Source organism: Prionailurus viverrinus, chromosome C2, assembly GCF_022837055.1.
Source record: "Prionailurus viverrinus isolate Anna chromosome C2, UM_Priviv_1.0, whole genome shotgun sequence".
In the NCBI taxonomy this organism is placed as follows: Eukaryota; Metazoa; Chordata; class Mammalia; order Carnivora; family Felidae; genus Prionailurus; species Prionailurus viverrinus.
The window spans coordinates 103,931,541-103,953,462 of record NC_062569.1 but is presented as its reverse complement, the minus strand read 5'-3'; the positions used below and the strand labels follow the sequence as shown (position 1 = coordinate 103,953,462).

The window sequence follows — 21,922 nt, the reverse complement described above, 5'->3', positions numbered from 1 at the left end:
AATAGAGCAAGGAGAAAGCAGAAGATTAACATTATTTTATTTATTCCATCCTTGTGAGAATATTTATTGAGACTTAACAGCATGCCAGACATTACTGTCGATGCTGGGGTTTTCATGATGGATTAGATCAGTACTCTCCCTGCCCCCAAGAATCTTAGAGAAATCAACAAGAGTAAGATATCCTGCATGTCATTTAATATTTTGTGCTGAGTCTGTGCGTCAGAGGTCTCATTTTTAAGTTTTCCTTCAAGTTCTTAAAGTTTGTGTACATCCCCTTTTGTAGTAAACTGGATTCAGGCTCGTCATTCTTTTATAATTAAAGAAAACTGGGGGAATCCATGAGCAAATATGCATAGGCACACAATATGCAGCAAATATATGTACACCAAAACACATACAAACCATACTCACAGATCCTGCCGAGATCATCTTTATCTGAGTAAAGGTAAAAATAAAACACACCATTGACATATACATGCTATTTTTAGAGCACTGTCCAGAACACCTATATTTTAAAGTAGCCAGGGGAACTTGTGAAAATGCAGATTCCTGGGCTCTGCTCCAAATATTCTGATTCAGTAGGGCTCAGGAATATGCATGCTAAAGTAGTGCCACTTAACATACTTATACACAACAACATTTAGGAACTTCAGATTACTGGTTGTGCACTGAGAGTGGGAGCTTGTTGCCAAGCGGCCCTAGATTGGACAGAGGGACTTACCTCACCCTGGTTGCAGTGAGTGTTGTCAGGATAGAAGGCAGGCACCGGGTCTCCCAGTGCGACCAGGTAAAGAAGGCGCCTGCAACATAGCAATGTTCAAAAAGCACCAATCCCTTTTCCTCCATGGTGCCTCAAAGAAAACACAGCTAACAGCTGTGCACACCTGGGCTTCTCACTGTTTCCTCCCTAGTGTCAGATGTTTTACTTTGTTTCCATGTGAACTCACTTGTGAGGAGATCCCTGGATTCTCTCCAAAGAGAAGGGAGATCCACCCCCAGGCTTTGCTTTCACTATTATTTTTAAATTAGATTCAGGTATTGATAGAAATCCAAATACCAGAATGCAGAGGCTTGTGAGATTGGTCTTGTCATGTAACACAAAAATTCAAGAGCGTACTGGTTTCAGATCAAAACTCTAGAAGCCTCCATCACCACATTTCCTGTTTGTAACTGAACAAAGTACACACGAAAGATTTCAAGACACAGAAGAGAGAGAAAACTGAGGTATAGTTAAAGACAAGTTTTACTGGCACACTACTTCTAAAGCGACAGAGCAACATTACTGAGGAAAAAAGTTTGTGGGAGCATTTTTAATCCATATATTTGCCTTATGGTTACATAAGGATTTCTCTGAGAAAAGAAGCATGCCAGGTAAGCGGTATTTTTAATTCTTTTGTTTTATTCCTATGCCTATAAATTCACTAAATAATTTCCATGTCCCCATCCAAAAAACACTTAACATTTGGGAAGTAAATCAGTTACATGTTATTTTTAAAGTGTGAGATAGCCTTTAGTATAATTAGAAAATACTTTGAAATATTTTACTGAATATAAGTTGATTATTTTCTCTTAAAAGAAAAAAATGGGAGGTTTTATAATATAAAGCTAGTTGTAGCTTTCACTGGTGTTCACTGATAACTATGCCATTTAAAGTATCTGTTATTTTTAAAGAAACTTGTTGATCATGCGTATCCCTCTTTAGTTTAGTTATAAAGCTGGTTAGTACTAACCACATTCTAATTCCTTTGAGTTTAGGGATTTTATTACCTTCCCAGACATTAATCCAATTGTCAATATCAGAGAGCTGACCATTCTGCAAAGGCCAGTGAAAATTCGATTGCTTGCAGCATGGATTACAAGGGTTGAATCCCCATCGATTAGCTGGATGTCTGTTCCATGTTGATAGTTCATTCCTCTTTCATTGTTTTACATACTTTTTATTTCTTTAATAAAAATCTTTTTGTTGTAAAAGAAACCACACATATAAAGTGGGAGAACTATGAAATATACATGAAAAAGAAAAAAATTTCCACAGCTCCCATCACCTTAAAAATTATAAGATATTATGTTGTATTTCCTTCCTACTTTTATTTCTATACATTCTATATGGTTTGCTTTTCCTACATGAAATAATAATGAACATAAAATCATATGTCTAGATCTTTTGCTAACATTAGAACGTAACTACTTCCCTTTTTATGAAAACTTCTGCCTAATCATTTTAGATGAATGTAGACTATGACATTCATTGGGTTAATAACAGCTTCCTTAGTTGTTTTTTTATTGTTTGACATCTGTGTTGTATCCAGTTGTATTATATTTTAAATGACAGAAAGTTGAAAATCTCTATAGCTTTTTCTATATTAAAGGTTATTTCCTTGGAAATTCTAGAGTTGGAATTACTGAGCAAGAGGTTATGAACACTTTAAGTCTCATTACTACCAAAATACTTTTCTAAGACTGCTACCAAGTAACTTTCATCCTAGCGTGTGTCTCCTGAACAGTTTGGTATCATCTAAAAAAAAAAAATCTTTACTGAAAAAGTGTAATATGCTAGCCTATTGATAATACTTACTTTGATTATAATAAGGTTGAACACTTTCACATGGGTTTTTAAACTATAATCATACAATTTGTGCATTGTCTGATTACATCTTTTGCTTAATTATTGTGCTTTATCATACTTTTAAGATCAATTTGTATGAGCCACTTATATATAATGTATATATAAGATATAGCCACTTACATCTTTATCTTATATAAAGATATTATATATAATCTGTGAATTTGCTTTCCAATATTTGGTTTGCCAAATTTTAAAAACAATTAATTGGATTAATCACACAGCTGATTAATCGCATGATACCTACGTAGGATACATACGATTTTCGCACCTGTCTTCACTTTTTTCCAGGTTCATAGATTAGCAAAGAACAAAATCAATTGTTGCAGTTTTGCTATGCCCTGGAAAAAACAGACATGGCAGTACTATTAACAGTGGCCATGAGCTGATGGTGTTGGGGAACTCAGGAAGTGTGGGAAGGCCAAAGGCAGTGAATATGGCATTCAACTATTTCCAGGATTACTTAATTCTAATTTTATGATAGATGTGATAAAATTTCTTTCATACCATTTCCAAGTTTAGATTTTCCCTTTAGAGGTAACATAGGAGTTCCTCCATTGTCGGTTGAGAGCTTCTGCAATTCCACAGAAGAGATAAAAATACCAAATGTTTGCTATTAAAGACTCAGATCTTAAAAGGAGAGGGGGAGAACAATGTGAAAGAAGAGAGTCAGATGATGTTTTACATTTAAACAGGTGAGGTTAAAAAAGAAAATAAGTGTGAAAAAGTGAAATTATTCCTGGTTAAGTAAAACGAGGTATGAAAAGAAAAAATGCAAATCTTTCCTTTTCTTCTACCTACATGCTTTATATTCGCTGCATCAATCAATGGGCCAGTATCATAATTCCTACTGTGTTTCTGCATGCTCATAAAATCAGTATTAGCTGAATCAAATGGCAAAAACAATTCCTGTGGGCTACGCTTAGTTTAAAGAGTGTGCCACGATTTAGTTACACATTGCTGTTTTTCAAAAAAAGAATTTTCATTGTTTTTACTCGGTTTTCTTTTCCCTTGAGCCTCAATCTCCTTTTTTGAGGACAGTAAGCCTTTCCTTTAGAGACTAGGTAGGACTAATTTATGAATCATCTTTTAAACTGAGATGTTCTTTAAATTAAAGATGGGTCAAAGACAATGTGTTTCATCATTTAATTTAGTTAATGTTTGCAGTGATTTTAAGGAAAGTCAATTCGGGAAAGATTGTCACTTACTAATCATAACTCTGAGAAATAAATGTGCACAAATTGCTAGTTAATAATAAATATCATTACCCTCAATCCAAGGGTTTGTAAAATTAAAAAACAAAATAATCATCATCATTGTCATTATCACCAGCATCATTACTGGTCACATTTCTAGGCATTTTAAATTTCATCGAATTTTCTCAGTATTCCCAAACTAGAAAGAAGAGATAAAAAATTAACAGGCCTTCTTAAAACATTAAAGTAACATAGTAGTTAAAATTTTGTTGGATGAAAATTCCCAACAACCAGGGCATCTTCCGAGGATATCACCAAGGTGCTTCTCCAACAGAAAACAGTAAGTACAGAAATAAAATGAAGGAGTAAATATAGGAAAAGAAAGACTCATCAACAGCAGGGATTTTGGCAACACTTCAATCTTAATAGGATTTCTCAAGTTGACCAATCCTAATTAGAGTTTAATTATAAAAGTGCCAAGTAGCCCAGTATTGGAGGAATTACACTGTCTTAAAATCTGCCCCCACCTCACTCTACATGTATGCTCTCTAACAAATTCAGTAAGTGTTGCTGAAGAGCAACCATGATGTACTAGAAAGAGGGACCTTGATGTCACACAGATGGGGATCGGACCTCCAACTTTACAATTGGTTTAGTGAGGTTCAGTGATATGTAAGAAGTCACACAGCTCATAAGTGACTACACTCATTCTTTCTCTGCACTTCAAAGCAGACATTCCAATGCCCTATATTGCTGTCGTCCGTCTCTCCATCATAGTCCTTCCTCAACATACACCACCCACTTTTCAAATAACCCTCTGGTCACAAAAGACACGTATTGAAGGTTGACAGATTTCAAATTTGCCATTAAAAACAATACTTTATTTACTCAAAAGCCTGGGAGTAGATTTGAGAATCCCTTCCAGTGCTTCTATCTATGACTCTAATGCCTTTTATTGATGGGGTGATTGTGATGTAAGTGGTGGGGGAGGGGGGTGGGATTTGTGGATACTGACAATGTGTCACAGAGTCATCAAGAATGCATCTAGTTCCACACCAAACTATCATCACGGTAAGAAAATTGCTGTATAGGTAGAATCCATGGGGATTGTTATATCAGAACTTTTTCTTTGAACTTTCTGGGGCGTCTAAAGTAGATATACACATTCATGGGGTGCAAAAAGGAGAAGGTCACTGCTCTGACAGAGTTTGCAAGCCAAGAAAGAGAAACCGTCATGAAAAGCCATATCTTATATACTATAAACGTATGCACTTGTCTCAGTTACAGACTCCCTGAAGGAGAAACAATTAAGGCATTATATGTATTGCTTTTCTGTTGTTAATTGTTTAAATAAAGGCTTCTGTAGGAGTCATATCTGTCAGCAGAAAGACAATACATTTGCTTTAGCTAGGCTTCCCTCCAGAGTACATGCAAGTGTGAATTCTAAATACAGTGCCTGCCAAGTACTCTTGGCTTTAAGGGAGTCAGAGGTCTTATAATTAAAGCTACTACTATTAACCCTTGGCAGTTGAATGCTATATAGAAACTTAAATTATGGTTTTCCTAGCTGTCATTGCCTCACTAATAACTTCTTGAGGCCTTTGGCTTTTTAACAGTGTAATAGCTAAATTCAAATTGTGTGGGAGTTCTTTTTAAATTGATAAAAGCTTTTTAAATGAAAGTAACTATAATTATGGAATAATAATAGTAAAGATTGCATTTGTTGGGCAAGGATTTTTGAGCACTTTGTGAATCCAGCATTGTAAGAAGCATTATCTGTACTGAACAGATATCCACATGCATCTGGAGATATACTGAATATGGATAAAGGGAGGTACGAAAGTGCGTGTGCATGTGTATTCGCATCTATATGGATCTGCCATTCAAGTTGAAAATCTCCACCATGTAGCTACTCAATACCTTCTCATCTGTGTATGTTTTTTGTTTTTTCAAAATGGGGGCATTTGTTGACAATCAAAAAATTATGAAAGCTGGGATGCCTGGCTGGCTCAGTCATTATAGCATGTGACTCTTGATCTCAGGGTTGTAAGTTTGAGCCCCACATTGGGTATAGAGATTACTTAAAATTAAAATATAAAAAAAAACTATTAAAGCTATCAAGAATGTCATGAAATAACAAAGCTTCTAAATGAAAGCTTCCTGTTTAAAACTCAGATCACATTACACAAGGAAAAAAATCTTGGAAAACAGAAGTCTAGATAGGGAATTGCAGACCCCCCAAATCAATAGGAAAACCAGAAACTATGCTAAGTATACCCTACCCTTCAGAATTTGGCCTGTGTTTTGGCCTTACTGTTCCTGACACATTTTATGAAAATTACCAGGACTTTCCTTAAACCCTTTATGTAAAATGTAGACACATGACATTGATTTGGTTGTTTCTATGTAGTTGAGAACAAATTATCTTCTTGTCCCAATTAATGGACTGATAGAACTTTTTCAGTGCTCCTTTTAATTACAAAGAATAAAGGGAAACTTCTAATTGAAATACAATTTTGTGCAAATGATAGGATATTTTACAGCTAGAATCAGTGTAATTATAAAAATAAGATTAAGGGTTTTGCCTTGAAGTATACCTTTTTACACTGTGCTCTACTTTATTTACCCAAACCATAACCATTTATTGAACCTATACTAAATACTAGACGCTATGAGAACTAGAAAGAAAAAAAACACTAAATAGAAGGTAAATTGTTAGTTCTCTCAAGGATAAGTTCTAGAGATCTATTGTTCTTTTTATTTATTTATTTGCTTTCTCGCCTCTCCCCTAGAAAGAGAGGTAATAGACGTATATGGCACAGTATAAAGGGTAACCAAATAGATCAAGACAAAGGAAAACAAGGAGCAAGGGATACGATTAAGTCACAAAAAATAAGTATATCATATTATCCAAGAGATTTTCTTAAGATAGATTGTGTATCAAATGATACATATAGATAGATGGCCAATAGCAATTTTCACATGAACTAGAAGAGCAAAAATGTGACAGTCCTTGAGGAGATCCTCAGCTCTTCTACCTGAGATACTGAATGACATATTAAATAATATCTTCTAGTCCATAAAATTCTTATAATTAATTAATTCAGTAGCAAGTTTTATACAGCTGGTTCTTTTTCTTAAAACAAGATTTATTTTGCCCTGATAACGTAGACAGAAAATGTACAAAATGTAAGAGAACAAACAGAGTGACAGTGTTTAAATTTTTATTTTCTGACTATAACCTGAAGTTCAGTATTCTGTTGCCATTTTAGGGCAGATTGTCAGCTGAGAGGGAAACCACTTTGATATTCTCTTAAAACATTTTGGGAACATAACTGGGACATGTTCCCAGAATAGAAAGCCATCAAAGCCCATTCTGCTTTCATTCAGAGGTAGATCCAGGGACAACCTATAGGCAGGGTCAAAATTTCCTTCCAAAATCAGTTTTGCATCCTTTCAGCATGTGCATGATTGAATGATCAAGGTTCCAAAGTGTATGTCATAGGATTTGATGCAATAATTCTAGACTGGACTATTTCTTCTTCTTCTTCTTTTTTTAATTACAAATTTTCTAAAGTAAATGTTCTTTAAAGTTTTTACTTAAATTCAAGTTAGTTAACATACACTGTAATATTAGTTTCAGGTATAGAATTTAGTGAGTCATCACTTACATACAACACCCAGTGCTCATCACAAGTGCTCTGCTTTATACTCATCACCCATTTTGCCCATCCCCCCACCCATCTCCCCTCCAGCAACCCCCAGTTTGTTCTCTGTAGTTAAGAGTCTTTTATGGCTTGCCTCCCTCTTCCCCCCACCCCATCTTCATCTGTTTATTTCTTAAATTTCACATATACATGAAATAATATGGTATTTGTCTTTCTCTGACTTATTTCGCTTAGCATAAGACTTTCTAGCTACATCCACATCGCTGCAAATGGCAAGATTTCATTCTTTTTTTGATGGCTGAGTACACACACACACACACACACACACACACACACACACCCCAAATCTTCTTTATATCCATTTATCAGTTGATGGACATTTGGGCTCTTTCCATAATTTGGCTATTGATGCTGCTATAAACATTGGGGTGCATGTGTCCCTTCCAATTAGTATTTTTGTGTCCTTTGGGTAAATACCTCTAAATACCTAGTAGTGCAATTGCTGGGTCATAGGGTAGTTCTATTTTTAACTTTTTGAGGAACTTCCATACTGTTTTCCAGAGTGGCTGCACCAGTTTGCATTTCTACCAACAGTGTAAGAGGGATCCCCTGTCTCTGTATCCTTACCAACATCTGTTGTTTCCTGCGTTGTTCATTTTAGCCACTCTGACAGGTGTGAGGTGGTATCTCATTATGGTTTTGATTTGTATTTCCCTGATGATGAGTGATGTTGAGCATCTTTTCAGTGTCTGCTGGCCATCTGTATTTCTTTTCTGGAAAAATTAGACTGGATGATTTCTTTTTTTTTTTAAGTTTATTTATTTATTTTGAGAGAGAGAGCACACACATATGAGCAGGGGAGGAGCAGAAAGAGAGGGAGAGAGAATCCCAAGTAGGCTCCATGCTGTCAGCACAGAGCCCGATGCATGGCTTGATCTCAAACTGTGAGATCATGACCTGAGCTGAAATCAAGAGTCAGCCACTTACCCAACTCAGCCACTCAGGATCCCCTGGACTATTTCTAACACAAGACTACAAGTCACCCAATTTAGCCAAAGGTAAATTGTTAATACATCTATCAAATGCTTCATTTAAAACAATGCAACTTTCAGGTCAACTTTAAAATAAACTAGCTGTGATATGTGTTCTTAGGTAAACTGTGCTATATTGTGGCATATAACTAGTAGGCTGAAAAAAATAATAACAAATATTTGCCTAAAACAATAATTATAAATAGTTATACTTTGCCCATTCTTTTGCTAACAATAACCAGACAAAACAACTATTTCATGAGGCCATTCTTGATTTATGAAGGTATAACCATGTTTTCAGCATATAAGAAAACCCTTATTTTTCTCTTCTCATAGTAGGACAGTGTACATTTTTAATAAGTAAAAGTAAAGATATTGATGGGTCTTCAAGACAAAAGTTGAGGAATGAAAGCATATCCCACTTCATGCTTCTGAAAGTTATTGTGTGTTCTGTGAGGAGATTATTTCTATTCACCCTGACTCTTAAGTCATTAACATCCCAGTTTTATGCAGGCATATATTTCCTAGGGTTGTAGCTGGCTCATACAGCTTACCTCAACTAGTGGTATTGTTTAAATTCCTTTCCCAGAGAATTCACTGACACTAACCAAACTCCCCAAAGACTGATTTTTAAACAAGAAAATAAAATTTTATGTTTATAGTGGTGGACACCCCATAAATTTAATTAGATACCTAGCTGTTAGCACCAACTTCCTTGTATCAAGTTTCTTAGAAAAAATATAAGAATCTGTAGGTTTTTTGGTAAATGTAGGTTCAGGGCAGAGAGAATTAGGATGTTGTTCATGAGTACTTTCACCAAGATTACAGCGGCCTAATGTGTTACTCTTCTTTTCACAAGGATCTATCTCATAGCTGCTGGGAGGTAGGTCTTTTCTCAACAGCACTAGAGACAAATGTACTATGATCTTCAACTTGTCTTTCCTAGACTGTGAGTGTGCCTAGACCTCATATTTGATCAGAACTTTTCTGTTGGCCCTAGTCATTACATTGTCTGTCTTTATTCCACTTGTCTTTTATTTAGTCGACACATGTTTAGTGAGAACCTACTTTCTGCTGAATAGGTTACAGAAATAATAACAGGAGTCTCACTAGTAGTGAGATGAGAATAAGAATAACGATAGTTTCCAGTTACGAATTGACTAAGTCATGGGAATAAAAGGTACAACATAGATAATATGGTCAATGGTATTGTTTTTTTTTTTTTAATTTTTTTTTCAACGTTTATTTATTTTTGGGACAGAGAGAGAGCATGAACGGGGGAGGGGCAGGCAGAGAGGGAGACACAGAATCGGAAACAGGCTCCAGGCTCTGAGCCATCAGCCCAGAGCCTGACGCGGGGCTCAAACTCCCGGACCGCGAGATTGTGACCTGGCTGAGGTCGGACGCTTAACCGACTGTGCCACCCAGGCGCCCCAATGGTATTGTAATAGTGTTGTGTGGGGACAGATGGTAGATACACTTGTGGTGACCGTATAATGTATAGAAACGTACATCTGAAACTAATGTAACCTTGTGTGTCAACTACACTAAAAATTTTTGAAAACAATACAATAGCTAACATTTATGGAGCATCTTACTGGGGAGGAACACTCTTCTACAAATCTCCTTACATGTCTTAACTCACTGAATCCCCACAAAAATAGGTAAAATGAGGAAATTGAGGCATGAAGACCAAGATTAATATGGCATTCTTTCTGTCCTTTGGGAAGTTCACAGTCAAGTAGGAAGAGATTTTTACACATAGATGATTATCTCAATATTTGTTGAAACGTAGGGGGGTGTAAAAGATGTCACTTGGTGGGGGACAGGCAGCATAGAGCAAATGCTTCAAAGAAAAGGTAGTCTTGAAGGATGACTATGAATCTGTCAAACAGCTGAGGAAAAAGGCATTTCAGGCAAAGGAGCAAATATACAGAGACATAAGGACATGAAATGGTAAGTATGGTATCTATTGAGAATCATGAGTGCTTCAGAATGATTGGAGCAGGGTATATTATTGGGAAAGTATAGCAGATAAGTCCTAAAATTAGAAAACCTAAAGCAACATTTTGTGGAAACAGTTCATGGTAAGGAAAGAAAAGTGTGATGTTCTCTATGCTTAGGGCAGAGATAAGAGTAGGCGCCTTCTCATGAAGTACCCATGTCACAGGCTCCAGAGAAAAGACAAAGGGACAACTTCCTCCACAAACCACGAAGGAGGAGACTACATGAGACAGTGTGTGGGAAGATAGTAGCTATCAGGATGGGGGTTGATGTAGTGTGGCTGAACCAAAAGAGACATAAACATAAAGTCAGGGCCAATTAACTAATAGGATCAGAGGCCAGACCAGCCTGAGAAGGGTCTTCTTAATACTGTGTTTAAAAAATTTTTTTTAATTTTTTTAATGTTTATTTCTTTTTCAGAGAGAGAGAGAAAGAGAGAGAGAGAGAGAGAGCGCGCGCCCTGCAGGGGAGGGGCAGAGAGAGAGGGAGACAGAGAATCTGAAGCAGGCTCCAGGCTCTGAGCTGTCAGCACAGAGCCCGATGCGGGGCTTGAACTGACGAATCGTGAAATCATGACCTGAGCCCAAGTCTGCTGGTTAACTGAATGAGCCACGCAGATGCCCCTTAAAAATTTTGTTTTAATGCTTATTTTTGAGAGAGAGAGACAGAGCAAAAGCAGGGGAGGGGCAAAGAGAGAGGGACATAGAATCCGAAGCAGGCTCCAGGCTCTGAGCTGCCAGCGCGGAGTCCAACAGGGGGCTCAAACCCACCAACAGCAAGATCATGACCTGAGCCCAGCTCAGATGCTTAACTGATTGAGCCACCCAGGCACCCCTTAATATCGTGTTTTAAAACCTGGGCCATCAACGGGGCATCTGGGTGGCTTAGTTGGTTGAATGTCTGACTTCAGCTCAGGTCATGATCTCAGGGTTCATGAGTTTGGGCCCCTTGTCGGGCTCTGTGCTGACAGCTCAGAGCCTGGAGCCTGCTTCAGATTCAGTGTCTCCTTCTCTCTGCTCCTCTCCCACTCACACTCTGTCTCTCTTTCAAAAAATAAGTAATAAAATAAACATAAAAAAAATTAAAACCTGGGCCATCAAGATATCAAAATCCTTTCAGATGTGTATATCTTTTGACCTCACAAATCAAGAATTTTTACCTGAGGGGTGCCTGGGTGGCTCAGTTGGTTAAGTGTTTGACTCTTAGTTTTGACTCAGGTCATGATCTCATGGTTTGAGAGTTTGAGCCCCACATTGGGCTCCATGCTGACAGCATGGAGCCTGCTTGACATTCTCTCTCTCCCTCTCTATCTGACCCTCCCCCGCTCACCCTCTCTGTCTCTCAAAAATAAATAAATTAAAAAAAAAGAATTTTTACCTGAAATAAAAAATTAAGGTTGGATATATAGTTTTAGCTACAGATATTCATCACAACACTGCTTATATAACTAAAAATCACAAGCAACTTACATGTCTAATGATAAGGGATTGTTTAAATAAATTATAGAAAATTCATTCAGTGGAATATAAGGCCGCTAAAAGAAATGAAAGCATATTTTATTTATAGGAAAATAAGCACACTATAAATTATTGGGGTGAAAGGAGATAACAGTATATTCAGTATAATTGAATCTTATGTCTCTGTCCATAATCATTTCTATACAGAGAAAAATAATTCGAAGTATATGAACCAAGGTATTCACAGTGATTGTCTCTTGATAATAGGATTATGGTTGATTCTTAGCTTTCTTTTTTTGCTTGTCTAAGTTCACTAATAGTTTTTAATATTGAACATGGATGATATATATAAGTCTGGCCTCTGGGTAGCAACTAAAGTTCATTTGTTTGTCACCAAATACAGTGACTGTAAAGGGTGAGTGATTAGAATGTACTAGACTGAATAACCTGAAATGATAATTGTGAGCTATCTTGATAGAAAACATAGTGTGTGCCCTCAAATTACCTTAAAATGTGAAAGAATCTAGAACTAGGACTTTTTCTTTACTAGAAGAAAAGAAGTCTTTAATAACAGAATTCATGTATATAACCATTAATTTGATAACAAAGCAGAAATTAATACCTCTGTGTTGTGATATAGCAAAGAAGGAAACTGAGACCCATCTGGGAACTAAGACGGCTTATTGGCCTCATTCTTCATAATTCTGGTTACATTAACCACCTGAAAAGGACTATTATCAATGGGAGGTAGAGAACAATCTTTCTTTGAAAGCATGCCTTAAAAATTCCCTTTAACCCAGCAATTGTATTCCCAGGAGCCTCTTTCTACAGATAAGCTCACATATGTGTTAAATGCCTGTCCAATGAAGCTTGTTGCATTATTGTTTGTAAGAGAAAAACGTTTTCAAAAATCAGAATATCCATCTTAGAAAAATGGGTAGATGAATTATATTAAAACAGCACTGTGTTATTCCATGCCGCCACTACAGATAACATAATGACATGGTAAAAATCCTCCAGACGCACTGGTTAAGTTTTTTTAAAAGGCTAATTAGTATAATATTAGTGACCCATTTATGCTCTAGTGGAGAACCTTATATGTTATTCTATATTTTGCTATTGCTAGAATTGTTAAAATTTAGACTTAGTATGAACTTGTGTTTTTTTCATAAACAGTTAAACACAAAAACCAAATAAACAATTCTAGGAATGTAGGCAGTATTGTGCGATACCTAGAATTAGTAGTATATTTTAAATAGTTAATGATTACTGTGTTGTAGAATTCTCATAAATATTTATGGGATTATATTCATAATGAATAAATAAGGCCTTTCCAAACCATAGTGTTTTTAACCAAATTAATTTGTAGGTTTATTGGAGGATAAAAGACTATTCAAGTCTTCTCAATTTTCTAAGACTCTATGAAACATAAAAATTCCCTTAAAGAAAATAAACCACCCATTTCACCACCACCATCAGTTAGCTTTTCCCATTTACTAATTAATTATTTTAAAATGTTTGTGAATTATGTACATTATATATGATACTACAGAGCAGAAGACAGAAAAGGTCCTATTCTCTGTGGAGTTTATGGTATTCTGGATATTTAAATAACATGGTGCAAAATTAGAAAGGAGGTAGCAGACATTAGTGAATAGATTTGCTGGTGTTTAAAGAGCCACAGACTAGTCAAACAAAAGCAAAGTCTATATAAATAAACAATATGCAAATCATATGCATATATGTATATGTACATCTATATCATAAATGCATATATATTTTATATATTTAATTATATATATGCATATGTTCATTTAAAAATAAATATGGAAAGAAAGAAAGAAAGAAAAAGAAAGAAAGAAAGAAAGAAAGAAAGAAAGAAAGAAAGAAAAAAGGAAAGAAAAAAGAAAAGGAAAGAAAAAGAAAAGAAAGCAAGGAAGAAAGAAAATGAAAGATCTATTAAAAATGAAGGACCACTGAGGGCAGTTCAACAACCACTACAAGGCCAACAAGTACTCAAAGAAAACAATTATAATTCCATTTGGATTGAACCTGGATGTTCTTGATTTTGAACCAAAGTTTTTATAATCAGTCACCAGTTGTCAAATTTTAGCAGCAACACTAAAAATGTCTTTCATCAACACTAAGAATGTGGGAAACTTGCTTCCTTTTCTTCATGCTGAATGCAGGGACTTACCATCAATACCCATTTGAAATGTATAAGAAACCTTTGTCTTTCAATGGTAATTAATTTCTTGGCAGAGGATTTGTTCTTCATTATGAATAAATACTATGGTTTCAATTGTGGGAATACCCAATTCAAAACAAATTGGTAAGCAGCTAATATATTATAGGTATGTTTGTTTGTTTGTTTGTTTTCCAGAAAACCCTGGATGCCACTATTATGTCTGGGTAATTCTAGCCTTTTTGGGATTAGCTCTGATTGTATCACTGATCTTCAATATTTCCCACTATGTGGAAAAGCAGCGACAAGGTAAGACATTTTGAGAAATAGCCACACATCTACTCCCACATGAGTGGAGACTGAGTCACTGGAAAACCTACAGAAGAAGATAATTTTATGAAATGAGATGCAATAGGATATTTTTATCTGTAGAAAATCTAATACTTTTTTTCCACTCTAGGGTTTTCTTTTTACTTTAAAAATACAATCATATTAGAATATGAACAGACTCCCAATCTTCGCTTTATCTCTGCCCTGAGATACAGAGTAAGAAAGAATTGTCCTGGTAAAATGTAGTTTTTCTTCTCCAATTCAACAGTAGTTGAGAAATTGTAATTTATTCTGTAGCAGCCATAAAGATTCTCACTGATATGTGATGGGAAGAGTGAAGACTAACTTTTCAAGCTTCTCCTCATGCCTACTCAAACCCCTCAGCATCAAGTCAGAGCCTCTAATGTGCAGTAGGACTGTATTGGGATCAGGAGAGAACTAGAAAAGCAACAGGCTGACCCACAGGCATTATCTAACACTCTCAGGGTCAGCTTTTCCTTTCGACAGCTGGTCAGCAGTTTTAACCATGTGGTTTTCATCCTCATGGGCATGACTGAAATAGTGTAGTGTGCAGCAATTGGCACAATCTTTGCACACTATTGGCATTCAACACAAGCGTGTTGGGTGGATGGATGGATGGATGGATGGATGGATGGATGGATGGATAGATGGATGGTTATGCAAGTTTACCTATTTCTGGGAAAGGTCTTAATATGCTAGAGCCAAAATTCTATTGGGGGCAGGACATTTCTGTGGTAATAATGAATAGAAAACAAAATGTCAATGCTTTTTAACAGATGAAAATAAGATGAAGTTAATAAAATTGCATTAGAAACATGTGACCCAGAAAAACTGCAGGGCGCTAATTTAGAACAACAGTCAGATTCTGGGGAGAGGCCTTGATCCTCTTATGAGTGTCTTCAGTGTTGCTAACACAAATATAAAATATAAAGAAGAAGACATTATTGTCACGCCTCTCAAAAAAGATAAGAAGCACTAGAAAGTGAAGTGGCATAGTTGAGGTCACACATCTACTCAATAGCAAAGCCAAGGATCAGGGCCCAGTCTGTCTAATTCTCTGTCCAAATTGGTTTCCACGAGCACATTCTGTTTTTACACTGTTGATCAAATGTCCTTGGCCAGAAAGCCAACACTCTTTTAGGATCTCTATTTATCATTTCTATGCCTGAAACTCCAGGCAGGCAATGCTTTTTCATTAGCAATGATTTCAGCAATTAATTTTTTTATCAAATATTTTTTCAAATACCTTTTATAAGTCAGATACATCAATGACCCACCATCCAACATCTTCGAAAAAAGTTTTCTTCATAAAAAAATGAGCTAACATTAGAATTCTTCTTTTTATAATAGCTTAATATGACTATAATTTCTTCACTAAAATGTTTTACGAATGTAGATAATATTGTCATTTGAGTTAGAAAAAGGTGAACGTAGAGCCATAGAGGTGAAATGTTTGCAGGTGGAAGCCAGGGCAAGAATAACCATCATGAACTGGTATTTTACTCTTCCACTGATTCCAGTGACAATCATCCAGAGATCTGTGTGGGACCAGGGAACAAGTGGGCTTTTTAGTTCTCAGTTTTGATGGTTTGTCCATTGGAATTTATTTATCCATGTTCATACCATTTGCCATCATATGAACTCCTTTTGAGAATTGTTTTCTTATAATGGTTAGTTGACCACTGCTAAAAGACTGTAGACTAATTTTTTAGAAAGAAAAGAAAAGAAAAGAAAAGAGAAGAAAAGAGAAGAAAAGAAAAGACTTTTTTCTTAAAAAAAAACAGACTTATTTTATTTTTTTTTTCTTTTCAATTGTACAAACCCTTACTGCCTCAGGCATGCCATAAATTACTTTGTCTAAAAGCAGTATGGTAGGAAATAACAGTTTTTTAAAAGCAGGAAATAGTAAATTACACTTATTGTTGTATTTTTAAAATCAATTTCAGTTCTCTCAATTTGTTTTTAGCATCATGGCTTTTGAAGTCAATCTGTCATGAATTAGAACCCTGCTTTCAATATTTACCTGGGAGATCTCTTATACAAGAAGCATAACTTCTCATAGTCTCAGTTCCCTTGTCTACAAAATGTGGAGAATATCATCTATACCATAGGGCTCTTGCCAGAATTATACAGATACCTCGGCACAGTGCTGGGGGCTGAGGAGGTCATTCCTGCATGGCGTATAGCCCACATCACCACTATTGGTTGCCCTGGTGCTTCCTTCCCTCCTTCCACAAATATTTGTTATGACTATGCTATGACTATGTATTATCCCATTTAACTTTAGTGTTGGTTATTTCAGGGAATGTTAGTTCCTCTGGCTTCTCACCGCTCCCACCAACTCTATATTCTCTAGGTCCTCTCCAGCTCCTGTGTCACTTCCTGCCCCACCTCTATATTATCTAACACGTCTATGCAATAACCTCTATTGCTGTGTTCTTTTAAGTCACATACAGGCTCATTTTAGAGAGTTTTCCACAGGCTCTCATGGAATCAGTTCTAACCATTAGCCTACTGCAAATTACTTTATTTGAGCCAAACCTGCCCTTTGTAGGTAAGCACACAACCCTGGGTCTTGCATTTTATTAGCGTACAAACCTCAAATTAGCTTTGCACAGTGCTCACTGATGCCAAAATGCCTTTCATTCTCATCCCACCTCCCTTTTTCTGTTTGCAGCCCTCTCCCGAACATCTCTGCTTCTCCTGACGGTTTCCCCCAAGCATCAGTAGTAACTGCCACCCTTGCTAGTCCACATGAGCAAATAGCGCTTTCTCACACAGGGGTTCCAGCAGACTCTGGGATTAGTTCTGCCAACTGACTTCCTCCCAGTCCTGCTAAAGACTCCTCCGGCTTTGTTTCTCCTAGCCAGACAGACCAGAGGAGATTCAATTATGTTTGCCAGCTTTTCTGCCACGTGGTCTGGGAATACAGTGCCTCTGTATCCGTGTCCCCATGGAACTTTTTATTTTTGCATCTTTGTGCTATTCTTTGTGGCTAAGAAACTTGCAAGATATGACTCCACCTAAGGCGAAGAGTCAGTGAATGAGTTTTGCTGGTGTATTAAATAGCTTACAAAAGAAAATCTCCACCCCAGCAACAATACAGTATCTACACATTCAATCAGGTAGACATGATAAGCCTCTCCTTGATGTTTTCTGTAGCAGTGCTAGGTAGAGGCTTTGTAATGGAGTTATCCCTTCCTCCCAAAATAAACCCTACATTTTATGTGATTCTTTGGGAATCCTCTTTGGGAGGATTATATTTATTTCTTTTTCTGCTAAGAATGTATTAGCTTTGTCTTCCTTTAAAACCAAAAAATATCCTTTATCCAACCTTTCTTCTCTGTTTTGAGAAGAAGGATAAATAAGTTCATAGTTTGCTCATACATCAAAGTCCTATCAGTATATTTCCTATACGCTTGAAAATTATGGCACATTTTTCACATTTTCACATGAAGAATGTATCCAAAAATGCTATTATGGAGTTTAAGTCATGTGCTGTTTTTTCTTGTTATGTATTGCATATGGAAGAGTAAACACTATAAAGGGGAAAACATAAAAGCAAATGTTTGCTTACATCCTCTCAACCATGAACCTGACCGCAAGTTGTCTATATCTGAATCATAGAAAGGATTATGAAAACTCACCCAGTTCTTCTCACACAGAATCTTGCAAATGCAGCTGCTTCATAGCAACATAAAAACTGCTTTTTATTTGACTAAATATCACTGAGATAATTGGGTAGCTTTTAAATCATGTCATTTATTTTTATTAAAAAAATTTTTTTAAGTTTATTTTGAGAGAGAGAGAGAGGCAGAAGGGACAGAAAGAGAGGGAGGGGAGAGAGAGAGGGAGAGAGGGAGAGAGGGAGAGAGGGAGAGAGGGAGAGAGGGAGAGAGGGAGAGAGAGAGAGAGAGAGAGAGAGAGAGAGAGAATGAATCCCAAGCAGGCTCCACACTGTCAGCAACAGAGCCAGATGTGGGGCTCAGACTCATGAACTGTGAGACCATGACCTGAGCCAAAATCAAGAGTTGGTCACTTAACTGACTGAGCCACCCAGGCACCCCTATTTTTAACTAAACTTATAAGCCTTCATGACGGAGCAAACTCTATTCAGGAACCTGAGCTTGCTGACCTTTCTCCTTAGCTCCAACCTCTAAACTTTTGATTACCACTCCCCTATTTATTTTTTTTAATGTTTATTCATTTTTGAGAGAGAGAGAGAGAGACTGTGTGAGGAGGGGAGGGGCAGAGAGAGAGGGAGACACAGGATCTGAAGCAGGCCCCAGGCTCTGAGCTGTCAGCACAGAGCCCAACTTGGGGCTTGAACTCACACAACGTGAGATCATGACCTGAGCCGAAGTCAGATGCTTAACCAACTGACCACCCAGGTGCCCCTACCACTCCCCTATTTAAAGAAATCATATACTACCATACTTCTTACAGTAAGGATGTAAAACTAAAACCACACAAGTACAGATCTCCAGCTCAGGATTACACATTTAAATTCTAAGAGGAGTGGAGAAGGTGGTGTCCTTGACCTTTTTAAGGACCATTTCTGGGTGCTTCTTCAATATGATTGGTCTTGATGTATCATGTCCTTTACCCACTACTTACTTTTTTCCCCACATTGTTTTAATTTCCTTTCCTTCCATGTAAGGATCACATCGTTATATTGTATCCTTCATATAGTGGCTTCTGTTTTCTTTTTCCCACAAATCTTTTTGGTCCAAACCTAGTTTTTCTTTTCTCTACTGATAATCCATCCAACATTTTCTTTCCATAGAGCTATCCTTTCACACATCACGTTGGTATAGTTTCCAGGTACCAACATTCATACTCCAAGCACCTCCAACTGGAAAATCCACATTATCTTTTAAAAAATATTAGTCTGGGAGCTCCTGGGTGGCTCAGTCAGTTAAGCATCTGACTTCAGCTGGGTCATGACCTCAGGAGTTGTGAGTTTGAGCCCTACGTTGGGCTCTCTGCTGTCAGCTTGGATCTTCTGTCTCCCTCTCTCTGTCCCTCCTCTCCTCTCTCTCTCTCTCTCTCTCTCAAAAATAAAAATAAAAAATAAAAAACATTTAAAACTATTAGTCTGTGTGGGGTAACCTTTGACCCCATGCCTATGTTTTCTTATTCTATTTAAGTAATGTCACTCTTTATTTTTGCCTTCAAATTCTTTGTTTATTTTTAATTTTTTCATTCAATTTAACACTTACTTGATGACAATCCTCTTGCCAGAAGTGAGATTCGGTCATTTCACTACAAATCAAGCTTTACTTGCAATTAAAATTGCATTTTAATTATACCAAGTTGTTTTCAGCTAATCCATTTAATGAAGAGATTGAATTCAAATCAGCACAGTCAAGTTGTGGCTTATTATATGATTGGATTTAGAATGTATAATATTGAAAATCAACTGTCATTTTCTAAAATGTTTTTAACAAAAATTATTTCATTTATCTTCATCTACTCACATGCTGTTGGCATTATTATCTCTATGGATAAAGAGAATCACAGGTATTTTGTTGTTTGTTTTTTTTTTTTAATGAAGAGTGATTTGGTTTTTTTTTTTTTTTAATTTATTTATTTTGAGAGAGAGAATGACAGAGCATGAGTGGGGTAGGGGCAGAGAGAGAGGGAGAGAGAATTCCAAACAGGATTTGTGATGACACAACACAAAGCCTGACATGGAGCTTGAACTCATGAACTGTGAGATGATGACCTGAGATGAGATCAAGAGTCGGATGTTCAACCGACTGAGCCACGCAGGTGCCCTGAGAATCAGAGTTTTAAAAGTGATTTGCATGTTGGCACATGGCAAATGCACTGAAGAACTGCTACCCATATCCACTCTTCTGATTTCTCACCTTGAATTTTTCTATGTTACATCAGGCTACCATTTGACTAAATTCTTGTATATGCATTTTAATTCCAGGCAAATATGAACAATAATTAACGACCTGGGTATAAACATTTCTGTCATTTAAAAAGAACTCAACACATACTTTGTATTTTCCAGTTTTCAATATTCTCGTCTATACTAGCTAATTTTTCTTATGTTTATTGGTATTATTTATGTTTCTGAAGCTTTCTGATCTTGTGTTTCCATTAACTTGTGGCTCTGTGCAACAGTAGACTTCTCTAGCCTCCCTCAACATCCGTCTGTGTTCATGTTCACAAGACTAATCTGAAGGTAGTCGAAATGACTGCATCTTTTATATGCAGGTCATGTTAGGGCATTGCCTGTGGGCTAGAAGAGGAGCCTTTCAGATATATCCTAAGTGGATCACACTAATCATTTTTGGCCCCATAGATGCTACGTATACATGCTCTGCAAAACTTCCTACATTTGGTCCTTCACAGAATTCTTCCAAACACACTGACATGTGACAGGTCCATTTCATCCCCCAACGTGATGATTTTAATAATTTGTCCCAATGTTTCTCTAACAGTTAATGACCTCTCTGAAGAATAACTTAGCTTTGTCACACATAAATCTAACTAAAAATAATCTACCTCGTTGTTTGGTGACTTACTCAGTCATTTGAAAATATTTTTGCCAGTTCCCTACCAATACGGTGGGGTTTTTTTGTATGTTAAAACTGAAAGATCACCCTTTGGTCACTATTTTCTCCGTGATATTGCCAGACACTCAGATAATGATGGGCTTCATTTTTATAGAAATAGCTTTCACAAGATTTTTCTATTTAATGCCAGGTTGAATAACATACAGTCAAAATATACCACGTATCATAGTATTTGCTATATCCATTCAATTAAACATCTAAGAACATTTACTGATGAACAGATAATACAGACTTCTTCATAATATTAATCTTAATTATTAAAACTGTGTCCTAATTTTCCCTTAATGTCTCTCAATAATTCTTTATGAGTCTATTGCTTTTCACCAAAAAAATTCTTAAAACTATTTTTTTCCAGTTTAAACATACATATTTAATTTGAAGTAAGAATACTTCCTTTTTTTGCATTTGAGCCACCATCTTCAAGGTTTAACAGTGGGTTCCTTTTGGAAACTTGGCACATAATTTTTTCATGGTTTTTATAAGCCTACATCAGATCTCTGGTCAGTATTGTCACTGCAGACCAGTATACTGTTTTTCTTAAAAACCCACTCTACTGTTTTGGTTACTTTTAGACTGTGTTCCCAACTTTTTACAGTTCTCTTCTCCTTAGAATCTTCATCTGCCCTTACTTGCATTTGCCCATGTGGATGAGATAGAATCACATCCAGAGCAACTTCCTGAACATAATTTTTATGTTCCTGTTTATGTGACAAGAAGTGTTAACAGACACTTCAGAAATAAATACATAAGTCTTCTAGGATTTGTTTTGTTTCATATTTTTTTGTTTTTGGTAGGGAAGAAAAGCTTATTCAAA

The 21,922-nt window shown here is 36.5% G+C and overlaps 1 protein-coding gene across 1 annotated transcript in view; it reads left to right on the top strand.

The window, feature by feature from the left end:
- The first annotated feature begins 1,050 nt into the window (after positions 1-1,050).
- LOC125175475 (T-cell receptor-associated transmembrane adapter 1) overlaps positions 1,051-21,922 on the top strand; it is a 39,840-nt gene continuing 18,968 nt past the window's right edge. The window contains exons 1-2 of the mRNA XM_047876070.1: positions 1,051-1,371; positions 14,363-14,473. Coding sequence (XP_047732026.1) covers positions 1,365-1,371; positions 14,363-14,473 — 118 coding nt within the window. The 5' untranslated portion in view covers positions 1,051-1,364. The remainder of the gene's footprint in view (positions 1,372-14,362; positions 14,474-21,922) is intronic.